We start from the raw sequence: 17,799 nt of genomic DNA, 5'->3' as shown, positions 1-17,799 counted from the left end.
AAAAGTTTGGAACCACTAAGATTTTTAATGTTTTTAAAATAAGTTTCGTCTGCTCACCAAGGCTACATTTATTTAATTAAAAATACAGTAAAAAACAGTAATATTGTGAAATATTATTACAATTTAAAATAACTGTTTTCTATTTGAATATATTTCACAAAGTAATTTATTCCTGTGATGGCAAAGCTGAATTTTCAGCATCATTACTCCAGTCTTCAGTGTCACATGATCCTTCAGAAATCATTCTAATATGCTGATCTGCTGCTCAAGAAACATTTAATGTGTACAATTGTACAAAATATTTGTGTACAATATTTTTTTTCAGGATTATTTGATGAATAGAAAGTTCAAAAGAACAGTGTTTATCTGAAATCTAATCTTTTGTAACATTATAAATGTCTTTACTGCCACTTTTGATTGATTTAATGCATCCTTGCTGAATAAAAGTATTAATTTCTTTAATTTCTTTTCAAAAAAATAAAAATAAAAATTCTTACTGACCCCAAACTTTTGAACGGTAGTGTATAATGCTACAGAAGCTTTGTATTTCAGATAAATGCTGTTCTTTTGAACTTTCTATTCATCAAGGAATCCTGAAAAAAAAAAGTACACAACTGTTTTCAACATTGAAAATAATCATAAATGTTTATTGAGCAGCAAATCAGCATATTAGAATGATTTCTGAAGGATCATGTGACACTGAAGACTGGAGTAACGATGCTGAAAATTCAGCTTTGCATCACAGGAATAAATTACTTTGTCAAATATATTTAAATAGTACACAGTTATTTTAAATTGTAATAATATTTCACAATATTACTGTTTTTTACTGTATTTTTAATTAAATAAATGTAGCCTTGGTGAGCAGACGAAACTTCTTTTAAAAACATTAAAAATCTTAGTGGTTCCAAACTTTTGGACTGTACTGTATATATATACACACACACACATACATATACATGGATGTTGGTATACTTTGATTAGATAAAGTGATATTTAAAGGGATAGTTTGGTCTTCTGCCGGAAGCTAGTTCTTTGAATTTATGTTTTGAATATGGATATTTTTGCTTCAGAAGGCCTTTATTAACCCCCTGGAGCCATATGAATTTCTTTGATTATTAATGGATGCATTTTTTTTTGTTTGTTTTAAAATGTAGTCATGGGTAAATCATGGGATAATTTTCATTTTTGGGTGAACTGTCCCTTTAACAGTCCTTCTCAAAGATAAATCTCATTATTTTGCAGTAATACATTAATTAGATGTGAATGCAACTAATTCCATTTCACTGTGTTAGTGCTTGCAACTTCACCCAGTGACAAAAAGCAATGCAAACAGATGTCAGGATGTTGCATCTTGTAAAAACCGACATTGGTTTAACTGTCTTTAACATCTTATCATGTTAAGCAATCCCAACAGATCTTCAGGACACCAGAGGATGTTGCTGCAATAACTCTTTCACACTGTGCTGCTTGATGGGGAATTAAACCTTAAATTCAAATAAACACAACATAGAAATGAAGTCAAATAAACGATCACACATTGCAACTATGACTGTTTATTTTGATGTGCACTGAGATGGCATTACAAGAGATTCGCTCATTCCTCATCCCACGAGAATTTGATGTTACTTCCTTTCATTTCCTCCTGAATTACAGCTGTGAATTTGGCGTCAAGCTCAGGGCTGAAGTGATTCCTCCAATCTCCAGCGATACCTTTAAATAAGCAGAACGGTTTCATTCAAAAACATGAATGGGTTGAACCAACTGAACATGTAGTTTTTTTATTAAAAGCTCAGTGCTTTAAAACATGTCAGTGCTGTTAAATGTGTGTACCTTTTCTGAGGAAGTTTGACTTCTTTTGGTCCAAAATGACATCTGGCACCAGAGAGTAGTTTGACATGGTGTTTGTTTTCATATTTTTGAAAGTGCAGTTATTGACCACACGATCCAGAACGTCTTCTCTGAGCTCCCGACCGAGAAAGTTTAAAATACGCCCCAGGACTTCACGGAGGTCCTACAATTACAAAAATTACAAAAAAGTTACTCATTCTCTTGGAGTATGAGTAATACTTAACTTTCACTTACCTGAAGCATTTCTTCATAGGTGATGTATAGAATTCTGTCCCCAAGCTCAGGGTTTCGCCAACTTTTCACATGGTCTGTCCACTTCCCAAAAAGAACTGTGCAAGCAATTGCAAATCAATTATTGCGATATTTATTACACACACTCTATTCATTCATACTTTTTGATGTATATGTTTACTATAAAATGTGTTTCGGTAATGATTTTAAAGCAGGTAAAAGAAAACTGGCAACGTCAATATAACAAAACAAACCAATGTTCAAGAACTAGTCAATAATAATCAGAATAATGCACTATGGCCTAAAATAGCAACTTGCCTCATAAATACTGAATGATTGTAACATGGCTCATCCAATAAGAATTGAGAATCAAAACTAACTATTTTATAAAAATACACTACTGTTCAAAAGTAGAAAGAAATTAATACTTTTATTCAAAGGATGCATTAATTTGATCAAAATTTGATCATCTACAATGTTACAAAATAAAAGCTGTTCTTTTGAATTTTCTATTCATCAAAGAATCCTGAAAAAAAAAAAATGAAGCAGCACAACTGTTTTCAACACTGATAATAATAAGAAATGTTTCTTGAGCATCAAATCAGCATATTAGAATGATTTCTGAAAGATCATGTGACACTGAAGACTGGTGTGTAATGATGCTGAAAATTCAGCTCAAACTATTTGAATCTCTCACCTTTTCCTGACAGGAATTTGTCTGTGAATTCCTCAAATGTTCCTGGGTCTTCAAGGAAACTTGCCATTTTATGAAAGTGGAAAGATGAGACTAGAACATCTTTTGGATTCCGAGCAACGTAGATTACCTGAAGATGAAAGAAAAAAGATATCACGATTAGACGTGCAACTGATCCCCCAATAGTATGTCAGAAGTAAAACATTGACTATTCATTGAAATTACTATCATCAGAAAGCAGAACAACCCAGGCTCTATAGAGTCACTCTGATTTGATTGTCCTGCTGTTTTCTGCACCTTAGCCTTGGAGTTGAAAAAGGAGGAAGGCATCAAATGAAAAGGCATGTGGGAGACAATGGCTCGCGGTGAAGGGAGTTTGTCGAGAACCAGTGGAGCTCGGGTTTCCTCCAGCCATGGAACCCTGTCCCAGTTGGGGACGGTTTGCACTGAGGTCAGGTCTCCTCCATTCAGGAGTGGAGGAAGAATTTCCTGCATCCATGTGGTACCTGAAAAACACAGGCAGGGATGAATGAGGATGCACTGATCGCCTTAATGCATTTTACATTCATACTTGCATTCGATTTCATGCATTACATTGAATTTCTCAATGTATCTGTCCATAACAATCATAAGAGAAAGCAATAGCCTGAAGATTAGTATGTAAATCTAAATGCTTGTAACAGAATGCACCAGAATGACCAGAATGACCAGAATGCAGGCACTTATATCCAAAGCATTCAAAGGAAGCATTTTATCAGTCTTATGTCTGCTCTTTCTGGTTTCTGCAGTTTAACTGCTGCACAATTTGAAGATGTTGATTTGTTTTGCAAACTGCAACAGATATGTGCATAAGCAAAGAAAATGTTGCATCTTTCGCACTAGATTCAGACATGTTGCTGGAGGCATAAGAGGAGAAATAAACATTATGCATTGAAAACAGAAAGTGATCTTACCAGATTTTGGATAGGTGACGGCGAAAGTATCATCATCTTTGACTTGGAAATTCTGGAGGTAGTTAAGACTTTCATCTGTATGAGCAATCTTAGGCAGCATAAGACCATGGTAAAGCCGATACAAATCGTTGTCCACCATCCTCTGCTGACCGGACTTTGGAAAACAAGGAAGTTTTGTTTACCGTGTTCTGTGTGAACTCACTTGTGTTTGGAATGGAGAGGAGAGAGAGTGAATGAGAGAGTGAAAAAGAGTGAGTGAGAGAGCGACAGAGAGCGAGAGAGTGACGTTTGACGGTGAGAGTATTCATTAACCCAACAGGGAGCCGTATATTTGCTGCTGACATTCACAGGAGAGTTTGGGGGAAAGGTTACTTGGGTCCAAGTACACTTACAAAGGGGGGATTTATGGGCAAAAAACTGAAAGGAAAAAAGATAGCTGCAAAGTCTTATATAAGGAAAGAAAGAACAAGCGAACAAACCATGGTACATGCAATTAAATCGTAATATTATACTTTATTATTACTATATTCACAAACCAAGTTATTTGCGTGGTTACTTCAGGGAAATTGTATTTTTTGAAAAATGGTGGATCCTGTTGTAAAGCAAGAAAATCCATGTTTTTTTTGTCAACATCCACGCTTTACAACAGGACCATTTTTGATATTTTGTTCCCCTTCTGGAGAACCCATAGTTTTGTTTCAGTACCAGATGCGCCCCTGGATGATATATTTACACTGTATTTTTTTTTTTTTTTTTTTTTTACAAAACACAAGTTTTTTTTTTTTTTTTTTTTAAATGAGAAAGTGCAAAATATGAAAACCCGTTTCCTCCACTAAATAAAAAAATAAAAACAGTAATTGCGAATTCTGACTTTTTTCTCACAATTGCGAGTTATAAAGTCAGAATTGTGAGATATAGTCAGAATTCGGACTTTTTTTCTCACAGTTCTGGCTTTATAACTCGCAATTGTGAGAAAAAAAAAGTCAGAATTCTGAGATATAAACAATTGTATGAAAAAAATTCTTGCAATTGTGAGTTTATATCTCAGGATTGTGACTTTATATCACGCAATTGTGTTTATATCCTCAGAATTGTGACTTTATATCACGCAATTACGAGTTTATATCTCAGGATTGTGACTTCATATCACGCAATTACGAGTTTATATCTCAGGATTGTGACTTTATATCACACAATTGCGATTTTATATCTCAGAATTCTGACTTTTTCTCACAATTGTTTATATCTCAGAATTGTGACTTTGTATCACGCAACTGCAAGTTTATATCTCAGAATTGTGACTTTATATCATCAACAGCGTGATATAGTCACAATTCTGAGATATAAAATCGCAACTGTGTGAAACTTTTTTTCTCGCAATTGCGAGTTTATATCTCAGAATTGTGACTTTATATCACACAATTGTTTATATCTCAGAATTCTGACTTTATATCAAGCAATTGTGAGTTTATATATAGAAAAAAAAAGTCTGAATTCTGAGATAAAAAGTCGCAATTATTGTTTTTATTTAGTGGCGGAAACGGGCTTTCATAGCAAGAGGTCAGAGGAAAGTAAGAAAAAGAGTTAAAAAGAAAGAATAAAAGTCAGTAAAAAAAGTAAGTTCAGAAGAAAGACTGAAAACATTTAAAAGAAAACTAATAAGGAACAAATTAAAATATCAAAGAACAAATCAAAAGAATCAAAGATCAAATAATGTTTTAAAGAGTTTAAAGGACTGAAACTTTAAAAGACAGTTTGAAAATAGTTCTAAATAAAAACATTGTTTGAAAGAAAGATCATAAGAAGGTTTAGAAGTAAGCTGAAAACCTGACCTGCTAGATGAACGCATTTAACACTAGAGAGAGTTTGAGTACTGCATTGTTTATGAGCAGCACTGTGAGTCAGCAGTCTCATAAAGAGTCTCTACCGCACAGGTAATGTAATACATGTGAGAGAGTGACCCATAATCCAAGAGTGAAACTCCAGTGGGCTTGGCTCTTTATACAATTCTTTACACAAACAGAGAATGAGAATTTATGGAGAATAAAAGCACTGCTCCTTGATTTTAAATCGGCAGAGCTGGTTTGTTACTAGACGATTGTTATCGCTGCAGGTAGACTAACTTGATAGACAGTCGATAAGGTCCCGCCCATTTATGGGTGTTACCATAGTAAACTTTCTATGAGAAAATACACAGGTTTAGATGATCTCATTAACTTGTCGATGATTGTATGCATCCACTACAGTTTTTTTTAAAGTTTTAAAAAAAAAATAAATTAGTAGGCAGGTCTGGAGATTAAAAAAAAATATATACAAAAACTTAAAATCTGAAAATAGCCAAATGTATTGGATGTGTCACTTCATTTTCACAATTGATCTGAAGGTAAATAAGTATAACAGCATATAATACATCCCTGACTGTATCTATAATCTATAAACAACCTAAAACCAGCACAAAAGAGTCAGCCAATAAGTCAGTTCTAACTGTTTATGTACATCTTCAGTATTTATTTTTTTTTTTCAGCAGAGATGCATCACATCACTACTAACCAACATGTTCATTAGGATTTTTTTTTTTTTTTGAAAGGTTTCCTTACAATTCATCAAAACACATTCAGTCAAACCAAAATTTATTCAGACACCTTGAATATTTCATTCATTAATAGTTTATTCACTATAGTTAAAAAAAATGGTAATAAAATATGACAAGATCAGTTAAACTGTCAGAAAAAAAAAATGTATCTTAATTATGTCAGATGACACTTAAGCAAAACATGGTCAGCTCAAAGTGTCTGAATAATTTTTGGTCCCAAATTTTTATCAATTTTCCTGCTAGTCCACTGTATGAAGAATGTTTGGGTATAATATGTCACAGTTTACTTTATTTTGCTATCCTCACTTACATAAATGAACTACAGTGTCCTGCACCCACTAGTAAAAATCTACCAAAAATATAAAAAAACAAATAATTTTTGGTTTGACTGTAGTTCAATTTTAATGTCCCTTGCATTCCAAGCAGATTTATGAGTTTTTCCCCTGGTTTCACAGACAAGGCTTAAGCAAGGCTAAAATGCATATTTGAGCTGTTTTAACTGGAAGCAACTTATTGACATATTGACATATCTTAAAATATGTCATTGTTTTGTCTCAAGATGCACACCATTAATGTTTTTTTTTTTTTTTCCAAGGCATGTTAATAAAAGCTACTTAAATGGCCTAATCCTGGCTTAATCTAAGCCCTGTCTGTGAAACTGGGCCTTAATGTGCCAGGAATGCAAAGCTCGGCTGGAATGGTAACACTTTACAGTAATGTCTCATTTGTTCACATTATATAATCCATTAGCTAACATGAACAACATATATTTTACAGCATTTATTAATCTTTGTTTATGTTAGTTGTTTGCTCATGTTAGTTCACAGTGCATTAACTAATGTAAGCAGATACAACTTCTCATTTTAAAAAAGTATTAGTAAATGTTGAGATTAAAATTAATAATTGCTGTAGAAGTATTGTTAATCGTAGTTAAGGTAACAAATCATATTTCATTGTATAATGTTATGTTATTTTTTTTTCTCAATTTACTTATAAAGCACAATAAAACAACAGCAGTTGAGAACTGTGCTCAACAATATCAATAATAAAAAAACTAGAACATGTACAACAGTATGACAGTAAAACATACCACAAACATAACTGATGCTTAGACTAGCCCAATTTGACTCAAAGAGATGACAAACCTTCTCAAAGATGTATTAGTTTTGCTTTTAAAAAGTGAATCTTTCAAGATTATTCTGATAGAAAGCGGCTGTTCCACAATTTAGAAAAATGCCCGGTCATTGCTTTCCTTTAGCCTGGATCTGATTCGATTACATTAAACATCTAGCTGGTGTGTTTACACTCAAAAGGTCAGAAAGATAAGATGGTGCCAGTCCATTTAAAACCTTAAAAACAAAAAATAAAATTTTAAACTCTATTCTAAAACAGACTGGCAGCCAGGGCAAAGATAGTAAGACAGGGGTTATATGTTCGTATGTGCGAGTGCCAGTCAGAAGTCTAGTAGCCGCATTTTGGACTGTTTATAAGTGATTTATATTGGCTTGGCTAATACCTGTATAAAATGAGTTGCAGTAATCTAGTTGAGATGAGATAAAGGCATGTATAACACTCTCAAACTTTTAACCTTGGCAAGGAGTCTTAAAAAAACTGGATTTAACTACTGAATTTATCTGCTTTGATATTTGATAAGCAGATAAATGCAGTAGTTAAATCCAGTTTAAGCTAAGATTCCTTGTCAAGGTTAAAAGTGATGACAAAATGACAACCATGGTTTGAGTCTTTTAACCTCTTGTTTGCCATGCTTTAATATCTGGCAAACAAGAGGTTAAAAGACTCAAACCATGGTTGTCATGGTTGTCAAAAAGGCACATAGATTTAAGTGTCGTCAACATAACAATGAAACAATACTCTGTGTTTATTAAAAACTGAAGCCAATGGAAGCATATTTAAAGTCAACAAAACAGGGGCAAGGATAGATCTTTGGGGAACCCCACTGGTCAAAACAGATTTGGAGGATAAACACCCATCCACACAGACTGAGAAAACTTCAGTATTCAAATAGGACCAATTTAGGGCACAACCTTCAATACCCACACAGTGTTCAAGGAAATAAGAGTACGGTGGTCTACTGTCAAATGCCGTACTTAGATCTAAAAGCAAAAGTAGTTTTTATTTTTTGGATAATGCTTTAAAGTCCTCCTGTAGTCAATTTTATCCCTTAAAACTCATCTATGATCACCAAAATGACACATTTAAACATTTTTTTCCTGTGAAAAAAAAAAATTCTTTGCCTTTAAATAGCTTGAATGTACTCTACACCCTTGTCTCATTTATTATACGCGGATCTATGAATATGCTAATTAGCCCCGCCTCCACTCACTCGCACAAGTTCAGAACTCGGTGAACTTACTGACGTAAAAGCTGCACAATGGTATCGCTTTTTTATAACACAAGACACATAAAAGTAATTAACATGATTAATGTGATTATTTTGCTTGACTACATTATCAAACAGCTGATAATGTGTTGCTAATGTTACACAAAACATGTTCCCGTTCACCATCTCAGACACTGAGACAGCTGCCTTCTAATATATATATATATATATATATATATATATATATAAAAAATACAGCCGCTATATAGCCAAATCTACCAGATTTTTTTTTTTTTATATCAACAGAAAAATATACCGGGATATATTCTCTTGAGACTCTCCTGCTTCAGAGCGGTTATAGTTAATTATATGCTAAAGCCCGCCAGCGTGTTGACGTGATTGGTTACAAGGTAGTTTGTGATGTCACAAAAACCACCATTTCAAACTGCGTTTTTGAAATGGTCTTTACATCACTGCAGTTTTAAAGAGAAAATACTCAGCAATGGTGCTGACTGATGAATTTGCACATGGTTTGTCTTAAAGCATATTAAAAACACCACATAGACATATAAACATTAAAAACGTGATTTTCACCACAGGGGGACTTTAACATATTTAGTTCGTTATCAATGTTTAAAAAAAAAAAAAAAAAAAAAAAAAAAAAAAAAGAGCTGGGTTTGGAAATATTTCATACTTGGTGATATTTTATGATAACTAACTTCAATCATACAAAAACAGCAAAGGATTTTTATCCCATCTGGTCTTTATTTATAAATTAGTTTGTGATTAAGAAGGTAAGTTTCACCATTACTGGTTTCTTTCCCCAAACTGTCCAAGCATTCCTTCATATTGAATGCATATGTTTATTTAGTTAATGGAGTTATTTAAAAACCTGTTCAATAATAACAGTCATACTCTCACAGTCTCCTTGTGGCAGATACAAAAATTCAATGTAGGAATGTGGATTTGCTCGTTAAATATTTGAAATGCCCCATGTGGTGGCACTGTACAGTTCACAGCGTTTAGTTGCTGTGAACGAGAGTGACGAACAGGAAGAGTGAACAGAGGGAGATCGCACCGGTGAGCACGGCCTTCACTAGGAGAGCCGTCCAGCTGCCCAGGAGGAAAACGTGTACGAACAGTCTGGAGGAGAGACACAGACATGGAAATAAACAGTCATGTGCAATAAAACATCACAACAATGAAGACCATAGGCTGACATTACGCAAATTTGTTACATTGTTACGTAGGTTTGTGCAGGAAGTAGGACTGGAATTGCTGACGACTCGTTTCAAGCAGTTCAGAATCGATTCTTGCTTTTGGGAGACAATAACTCCATTTATCAGGCACAGATCTTTGATACTTTGCAGACGTTTTGCATTCAAAAACAGCTATATATATATATATATATATATATATATATATATATATATATATATATATATGTAATCTGAAAAATTTATTTTCCAAAAGATATTATCTGAAAAAGCATAACAGAGGCACTTTAAACAAACTTTGTTTCCAAGGACATAATGGCTATATTTGGAACAGCATATTAATATATTGCTCTTATTATTTCTGCAGTCAATAGTATGCTTACAGTGTGCACATATTTCCATTTGCATGAACTACCCGTATGACTTACTACACTGATACTGTATGCCAAAATGCAATTTACTCGACATTTTTTGATGTCAAACGCAATTACTTTTATATTTTCACACAAAACTTAATTAAAAATGTGATATAACTCCATGATGCTCACATGCAAAATGAGAAGGTCATGTTACAATATTACAGCATACTATTGTTTCGCTGTATAATATGTTCTGTTTTTTTTTTTTAATAAAATAGTAGGCAGAATACATGGCATGCTGTGCAGCATTCAGTTAGTAATCTAGCATTAAATTTGAACAGCCAGTAACTAAGCAGCATTGGCAATTTAATCAAACTTTTGGAAACAGTGCCATCTAGAGGAAAGACAAAAACGTGCATCACTCCTGTATCAAACGAGCTCTTTAACAAATTGTGACAAATAAAAATATTAATAAAAAAATAAAAACATTAAATAAAAATAGCCACTATTTATTAGACATTATTTATACATTATTTATTCAACAATATCAAACTGACTTATTTGACCTGACTCAACTATTAAATCACAGCTTTGATATTTGTAGATTAATGTAGGTTTTAAATTGGGATAGACTAAGAGAAAAGCTATCCAACACTGAAAATTGCTGAAAATTATTTTTATATTATGTCCAAAAATGGATATTATAACCGATTTTGTGAATCTGTATTGTTTTGAACTATTTGTGGTGAAATTAGACAGGAAAATTATTATGTACAGTAGATAGGATGAATAACTGTTTAGTACTTTTATAATCTACACCAGGAAAGCAGCACACTGATTAAAGCGGAGAAAATAAGCACTATTAGCCACTTACAGTATTTGTCTAAACAGACTGAAATCTAAAAAGCAAATAATGTGGAACATATACTTTTGTTCAAAATATATTGTGCATCCAAACTTTAATGTAATTCTTTTCAGAAACCATAAATCCTGTTTACTGAGAGATGAGATAATAATAGTTTTTATTAATATTTTGAATTAGATGTTATATTTATATGTTCAATTTATATGTTTAATTTAATTTTGTAGTGATTTTGTTTTTTAAAATATTTATTAATTTATTTTTTTAAACTATGTCTAACACGTTTTTATTAATTTTTAATCCAGTTTTAGTTATTTTAGTACATCAAGTTAAACTAAATGAAAATAAGAAATTTTGCCTTGGCAACTAGCTAAAATAAAATGTATGCAAAACTGTAAAACTCTAAAAAAGAAGTATGACTGTGATACTCACTCCATTAGAAATCCCTTATAAACACACAATCCAAGCAGGATGGTGACGGGGAGACGGAAGCTTTTGGGGAGGTCGTATCGAGTGAACATCCATACTACTGCCGCCATGGCAATATAATGTACCTGATATGATTAAAAAAATAAGTTCAGGTAGAGGATAAAGTAACAACAGCGAGCAAACTGACAAGAAATTGTGACCCACTGATAAAAAAAAGTCACATTTAATATTCCAATATTAGAAAAAATGAGTAGAGAACCTCGGTTACAGTTAAAAATAAATAAATAAATAAAATTGTGACGCAGGCATCTTACCAGACTGATGTTGGAATCAAAGCTCATTTGGATGTATTTCCAGTCAAACTCAATGCCACGAGCTCCCACCCATAACGGTATACATCTGGTTAGAATGGCCAGACAAAAACAGTTCTTTACTATAATTTCTATGACTTGGGACTCATTTATAGCTCATTTATTATAACTAAAAAAAAAAAAAAAAAAAAAACACAACCAAACCATATACATTAAAAGTGCAATACATAATATTTTCTGGCCACTAGAGGTCGCTAGAGGCATATTCAAAACAAAGGCGTAGGCGTTGATGACGCCAAATTTGAGCGTGGAATCTTGGGACATGTGGTCTTCACCTCAACAGACGGTGGAAAAGAATTGGGATAGGAGTCAGGCAGAAATCATGTTCATGGATGTGATCATTAACGTTACTGTAGTATGAAGCAGAGCAGGACTGAGTGTTGTTGGAGCTGAACGAGGCCGCTGGAGCGATTGCGCAACACACGCCGCGAGCAGCGGAACTTTTAATTTGACACAGTCGCCGGAGCCGCTTCCACTTTTCCGGTCATGAGTATGAGGTAACACAGATCTGTTTATCATATTAGATACATTTGAGTGTGTTGAAAATGATGTTATAACGTTACTCTATGCGTTCGCTCGGCGGCTGCTGTGAGACACTGTTACACACTGCAGTAAGATAGATCGATTTTAGGATATCATATTAAATGCTGGATGGCTTGTGTTGATAAATGGCATGCAATTAATTTTAAAACATTGTATGATGGAGAAAATTCTGTATCACTGTTACTAAAAATGAAGCTGCATCTGATCATGCTATGTTAGCTATTTGACAAAATAGTGTTTTTCTCTGAGGCATGGTAAAGCATGGTACTCGCAAAAAACAAGAATTAGATTTAAACAATAAGACTAAACGTGTTGAGCTATATAACAATCCGTTTTCTGTCTATAAATATATCAAAACAGATGTTCTCTTGTCTATTAAAACATGCAAATATTCTTTGTTGTTTCCATGGTTTCTACACAATAAAACCGGAAACCGAGGGAAACCCGGGTATGACGCAATTGACAGGCGACTCCTCACACGTCCCGGAGCCTTGGTTAAAAATGCAATTTTCTCACGATTTACAAATAGTTGCAAACATTTGAGACATTCTAAGTACTCAAGTGAACAAAATATATAACACTGGCCTAGTGGTTTTTGGATATTTTACTGCAAAATTCGTACATATTGCACCTTTAATTTCTATTGGTTTGCGGCAGTGAAAATTTGTCATGATCTCTCTCAGGATGATCAGAATACCTTGACATGATGAGCTCCGCTGTGGCCCAGCCCATAGCTGCCACCATGATCTTATATTCACCCTTCCCAGCATTCCTAGACATAACCAGATGAAGACCTAGAAGATCGGCCATGTCCACTGTGGCCTTCATGAACTCCTGGGGTTAAAAGGACAAAATGAATGAAACTAAATAAGTCTGATTCATCACATGACTATACAATAAACATGGATTATTTGTACTGTCAACAGGGCTGAAACATAAACATGCAAACAAATTGCGAGAGCAAAGCCTTAAAGGGTTAGTTCACCCAAAAATGAAAATTCTGTCATTTATTACTTACCCTCATGCTGTTCCACACCTGTAAGACCTTCGTTCATCTTCGGAACACAAATTAAGATATTTTTGTTGAAATCCGATGGCTCCGCGAGGCCCGTATAGGGAGCAATGACATTTCCTCTGTCAAGATCCATAAAGGTACTAAAAACATATTTAAATCAGTTCATGTGAGTACACTGGCTCAATATTAATATAATAAAGTGACGAGAATATTTTTGGTGCGCCAAAAACAAAATAACGACTTATTTAGTGATGGCCGATTTCAACACTGGTTCATGAAGCATCGGAGCATAAATGAATCAGTGTATCGAATCTACTGTTCGGAGCGCCGAAGCCACGTGATTTCAGTCGTTGGCAGTTTGACACGTGATCTGAATCATGATTCGATACACTGATTCATTTATGCTCCGATGCTTCATGAACCAGTGTTTTGAAATCGGCCATCACTAAATAAGTCGTTATTTTGTTTTTTTTTGGCACTCCAAAAATATTCTCGTCGCTTTATAATATTAATATTGAACCACTGTAGTCACATGAACCGATTTAAATATGTTTTTAGTACCTTTATGGATCTTGAGAGAGGAAATGTCATTGCTGGCTATGGAGGCCTCACGGAACCATTGGATTTCATCAAAAATATCTTAATTTGTGTTCTGAAGATTAACGAAGGTCTTACAGGTGTGGAACGGCATGAGGGTGAGTAAAAAATGACAGAATTTTCATTTTTGGGTGAACTAACCCTTTAAAGGGATCATGCCATGCCCAATGCAGAGGACTTTCTTTCTTCAGATAAACACAAATGAATTGTCTTAGGAAAATAAGCCATCTCTGCAATTCTATATATTGCAACTGAATGGCTGCTGCTTGGTTGACACTTAAAAATCCACACACAGCGATTGTGATGGTAACTCCAGTGCATGAATCAATGTCTTCTGGAGCAAAACGACAGGTGTGAGAAAATTAGAAATATTTGTAACTTTTTTAACTATAAATCTTTGCTTCCCGTTGCGAGCGGCACAAGTGTCAGTACTGTGCTTCCGTGTTACTTCTCACACGATCTTCACACGTCATAAAATCCCTCTCATGAAAACTCGCATGACAGTAGACCCGAAGCAATGATTTATAGTTAAAAAATTAAAAATATGAGTAATTTTCTTACAAACACTATGATTTAACAACACTATGTGTGGTTTTTCAGGTGTCAACCGAGCAGCAGCCATTCAGTCGAATTGGAATATGGACTGACAGTGATTGATTATTTTCTTTAAAATCTTCCTTTGTGTTTATCTGAAGAAAGAAAGACATATACATCAGTGAAGGGGGTAAATGATAAAAAAAATATATATTTTTTGGATGAACTAACCCTTTAATTTGGCTAGTAATTTTGCAATTCAAAGTTCTCTAATTTTACCGAAATCTCAAAAAATGAATCAAAAGAATAGGAAATTCAGCTTTGAGAAGGCTCACCCCAACAAAATCATACACGCCAGCTCCTCCCTCCCAGGTGGGGAAAAATGTGGCAAGAAACAGCATCTGAAAGAGATATCACAAATTTACAGATAACCTCATAACCTCTAAACATCTTTGTGAGGACCAAAGGGCTCAATCACCTTGCACAGCTGCACGAAGAGGTATGTAGCACCTGCTTGGACACATCTCCAAAATGCATTATATTCCGATCTGACAAAAAACAAAGTGTGAAGATTGTTAAAATTGTAATCATGATCATACTCTAGGGACGAAAAAATATAGTTTAAATACTTACAACCCACTGCATTTGTAAGTAATGAAATATGGGAAATAGGCCAAGGAAAAACAGTTTCCAAAATGAAAAAGCGTCATGGTACAGATTTTCCTCCTCAGATCCTGTTCATACATATATATAAAAAACACTAGATTTATTCTGAATCAGAGCAAGATAAACGTTTATAAAGAGTTTCATAAGGTGAATATTTCAGTTATGACAAATTTATAATGTTATCTACATAAATTACAATATATTTAAAGTTATAGATATATTACAATAAATATATATGTTGATATTTAATGGTGTATTGAAACGTCAACTCCACATCTATTACATCGGCATCAGACAGCGTGCACATATCGTGACAAAATACTCGATATATAATTAAAGTAAAAACTTATTATAAAAGTATTTGTTTCTAGAACCAATTTAATACTTCTAATATTCATTAATTAAACGATTAAAATATTTTCTTACCAACAAAAGCACGATTTTAGAATGACAGACGTAGGACACATAATCCTCCTGTGCATCACTGTTAAAGGTCCGAGCGGAAGCGGAATCTTACTGTAGTTCCGCCTCTCATTCTACAGCAAATTAAACAAAATAGCAACTAGTGTGACAGAGAAATATTAAAATGGGTGGGTTTCATACAGTTTGCGTCCTAATGTGCGTACTTATTGTGCAAAAAAGTAGTATGTTAGGATGTCTGAATTTGCAGCAGTCAACGAACAGTAACGTTAGATTCGTTCAAATCCTGAAACAATCTCGTTCACAAGAGAAAAAGGACTAATTACGAATTTGTAATGACTGCACAGTATAAACGATGAAATGACTGAAACTCATCATTTATTTAGGCTATTATTGTTGTCTTTTTTCAGTCATTCGCAAAAATTAGCTTTTTTTTTTAATTTGTGGAGGAATTAAAAAGGGAACGCTTTAGAGTCTGCCTATTTACTTTGATATGTAGGCTAACTTATATAGTTTTTATTCTTTACACCATACCCCGTATAAATATATTATTTTACAAGACAAATATAAGCCATTGTAATAGAGCATATAAAACCAAGTAACAACAATAACTAAAATCCAAAAAGAAAATGTATACAAAATATAATTAAGTAATGATGAAAAGTGCTACATATTATTAGCACAGTTACATGAATTTGAAAAGCTTTAGAATTTGTATTTTTTTTTAATAAACTTTTTGTTTTGTGATCTCATGTTTGAAAGAGTTTCAAAATATATTGTGAGATCGGTGTTATAAAAGGTAATATATGAGGGTTTCTTTTGAGTTAGTTTTGTCTTATGAATATAAAACTTTGCCAAAATAATTAAACGATTAATGACAGAATTTTGTTTTTGAGAAAAATATGGGATTTTAAAACAATGTAAAATGGCATGGGGTTCTAAATTAAGAGTTCTAATTTAGAAAATTCTAAATTGTAGTTAAGAGTTTAATTTTTTTTGTCATGTCTATTTTAAAGTCAGTCCAAAAAGAAATAAAAAAGGGCAATAAAGAAATAAATGTTCAATATCTTCAGATGATGTGTTACAATTTATCACAGACAGTATGGATATATCTACAAATGGCTGCATTTACAGGATAACATCTATGAATCATTTTGTAAATGATTTTTTACTTTATTAGAAATTATATATTTATATGGTGAGGTCCAAATGCTGTGCCAAGATATACAATGAGGTTCAAGACATTTTGGCTACAAGTAAATCTTGCAACAGAAATTCTCTCCGACGCGCCCCCTGGAGGACGGTTTCACAAAAAAAAAAAAAAAAAAAAAGGATTTTTCTTTTTAATGCATAAAATTATTATTATTTTAAATCTTTAAAAAATGCATATGTGTTTTATGTTTTGTATAATATTTGATACATCAGGCTTTTATGGCTCATATAGCATGATATATTAAATTAAGCTTATGGAGCTCACAAATGAGGGAAAAACACCTCACTTTTATTTCGAGGCCCACATATGAGTACAAATAAAGTACAAATATGCAGTTTGGTGCAATTGTTATTCATAATACCACAAACAATAAGAATATATTCAGATGTAATGTAGATCAATGAGATAAAGCACAACAGACTACTTGTGTAAAATGTCCATCGCTTCACTTGTATATCTCCCAATAATGTCTAATTAAGATATTTAAAATGTCTTATGATCAAAGCTCTGTAGTTTTTATTGTGGGCGGCAAATCATTTAGTGCAATAAAATACAATGATGACTGAGATATGAACAAATAAACATTCCTCAAATTGTGTCATTTTTCACATGATTTTAGCATAATTTTCCCCAAAAATTATAAATGGATAATCAAGTAATGCCAAGTTGCTTCAGTCCTGTAAATGTTTATCTTGACATATTACTATCAACATAAGTTATTATGTTTAATTTGTACAAAACATTAACGCATTTCACAGCAAAAAGACGTGTACCACATCCTGAAGGGGGACATTTTTTGAATTATACTAAAAGGCCTTTTACTTACTAAAAAGTATTAACCATCAATCAAATGACAGAAGGCATAAAGATTATGTGCGCCAGGTTTTTCTGTAACATTTTGAACATGTTG

General features: G+C 33.3%; 2 protein-coding genes across 4 annotated transcripts; both read right to left on the bottom strand.

The window, feature by feature from the left end:
* Positions 1–1,113: 1,113 nt before the first annotated feature.
* sult2st3 (sulfotransferase family 2, cytosolic sulfotransferase 3) lies at positions 1,114–5,690 on the bottom strand. 3 transcript variants are annotated; one of them, XM_048153212.1, is made up of 7 exons: positions 3,730–4,509; positions 3,074–3,282; positions 2,780–2,906; positions 2,086–2,180; positions 1,834–2,014; positions 1,587–1,713; positions 1,114–1,487 (listed from the first exon to the last, which is right to left on the bottom strand). In XM_048153212.1, the coding sequence occupies exons 1-6, from the start codon at positions 3,866–3,868 to the stop codon at positions 1,598–1,600; spliced, it is 867 nt and encodes a 288-aa protein (XP_048009169.1). In that variant the 5' UTR covers positions 3,869–4,509; the 3' UTR covers positions 1,114–1,487; positions 1,587–1,597. The 3 variants fall into 3 exon arrangements, with proteins under 3 accessions (XP_048009169.1, XP_048009171.1, XP_048009170.1); XM_048153214.1 differs by lacking the exon at positions 1,114–1,487 and adding an exon at positions 5,562–5,690 and having other exon boundaries at positions 1,541–1,713; positions 3,730–3,883; XM_048153213.1 differs by lacking the exon at positions 1,114–1,487 and adding an exon at positions 5,562–5,668 and having other exon boundaries at positions 1,541–1,713; positions 3,730–3,930.
* A 3,718-nt stretch (positions 5,691–9,408) lies between these two features.
* Positions 9,409–15,834, bottom strand: tmem147 (transmembrane protein 147). The gene is made up of 8 exons (XM_048153215.1): positions 15,683–15,834; positions 15,224–15,324; positions 15,069–15,138; positions 14,926–14,991; positions 13,142–13,278; positions 11,845–11,929; positions 11,534–11,655; positions 9,409–9,806 (listed from the first exon to the last, which is right to left on the bottom strand). The coding sequence occupies exons 2-8, from the start codon at positions 15,298–15,300 to the stop codon at positions 9,686–9,688; spliced, it is 678 nt and encodes a 225-aa protein (XP_048009172.1). The 5' UTR covers positions 15,301–15,324; positions 15,683–15,834; the 3' UTR covers positions 9,409–9,685.
* Between the last annotated feature and the right edge of the window lie 1,965 nt (positions 15,835–17,799).

The sequence above is a fragment of the Megalobrama amblycephala genome, linkage group LG13 (assembly GCF_018812025.1).
Source record: "Megalobrama amblycephala isolate DHTTF-2021 linkage group LG13, ASM1881202v1, whole genome shotgun sequence".
NCBI lineage: Eukaryota > Metazoa > Chordata > Actinopteri > Cypriniformes > Xenocyprididae > Megalobrama > Megalobrama amblycephala.
The sequence above is the reverse complement of the archived record's forward strand: the minus strand, read 5'-3'. Positions and strand labels throughout refer to the sequence as shown.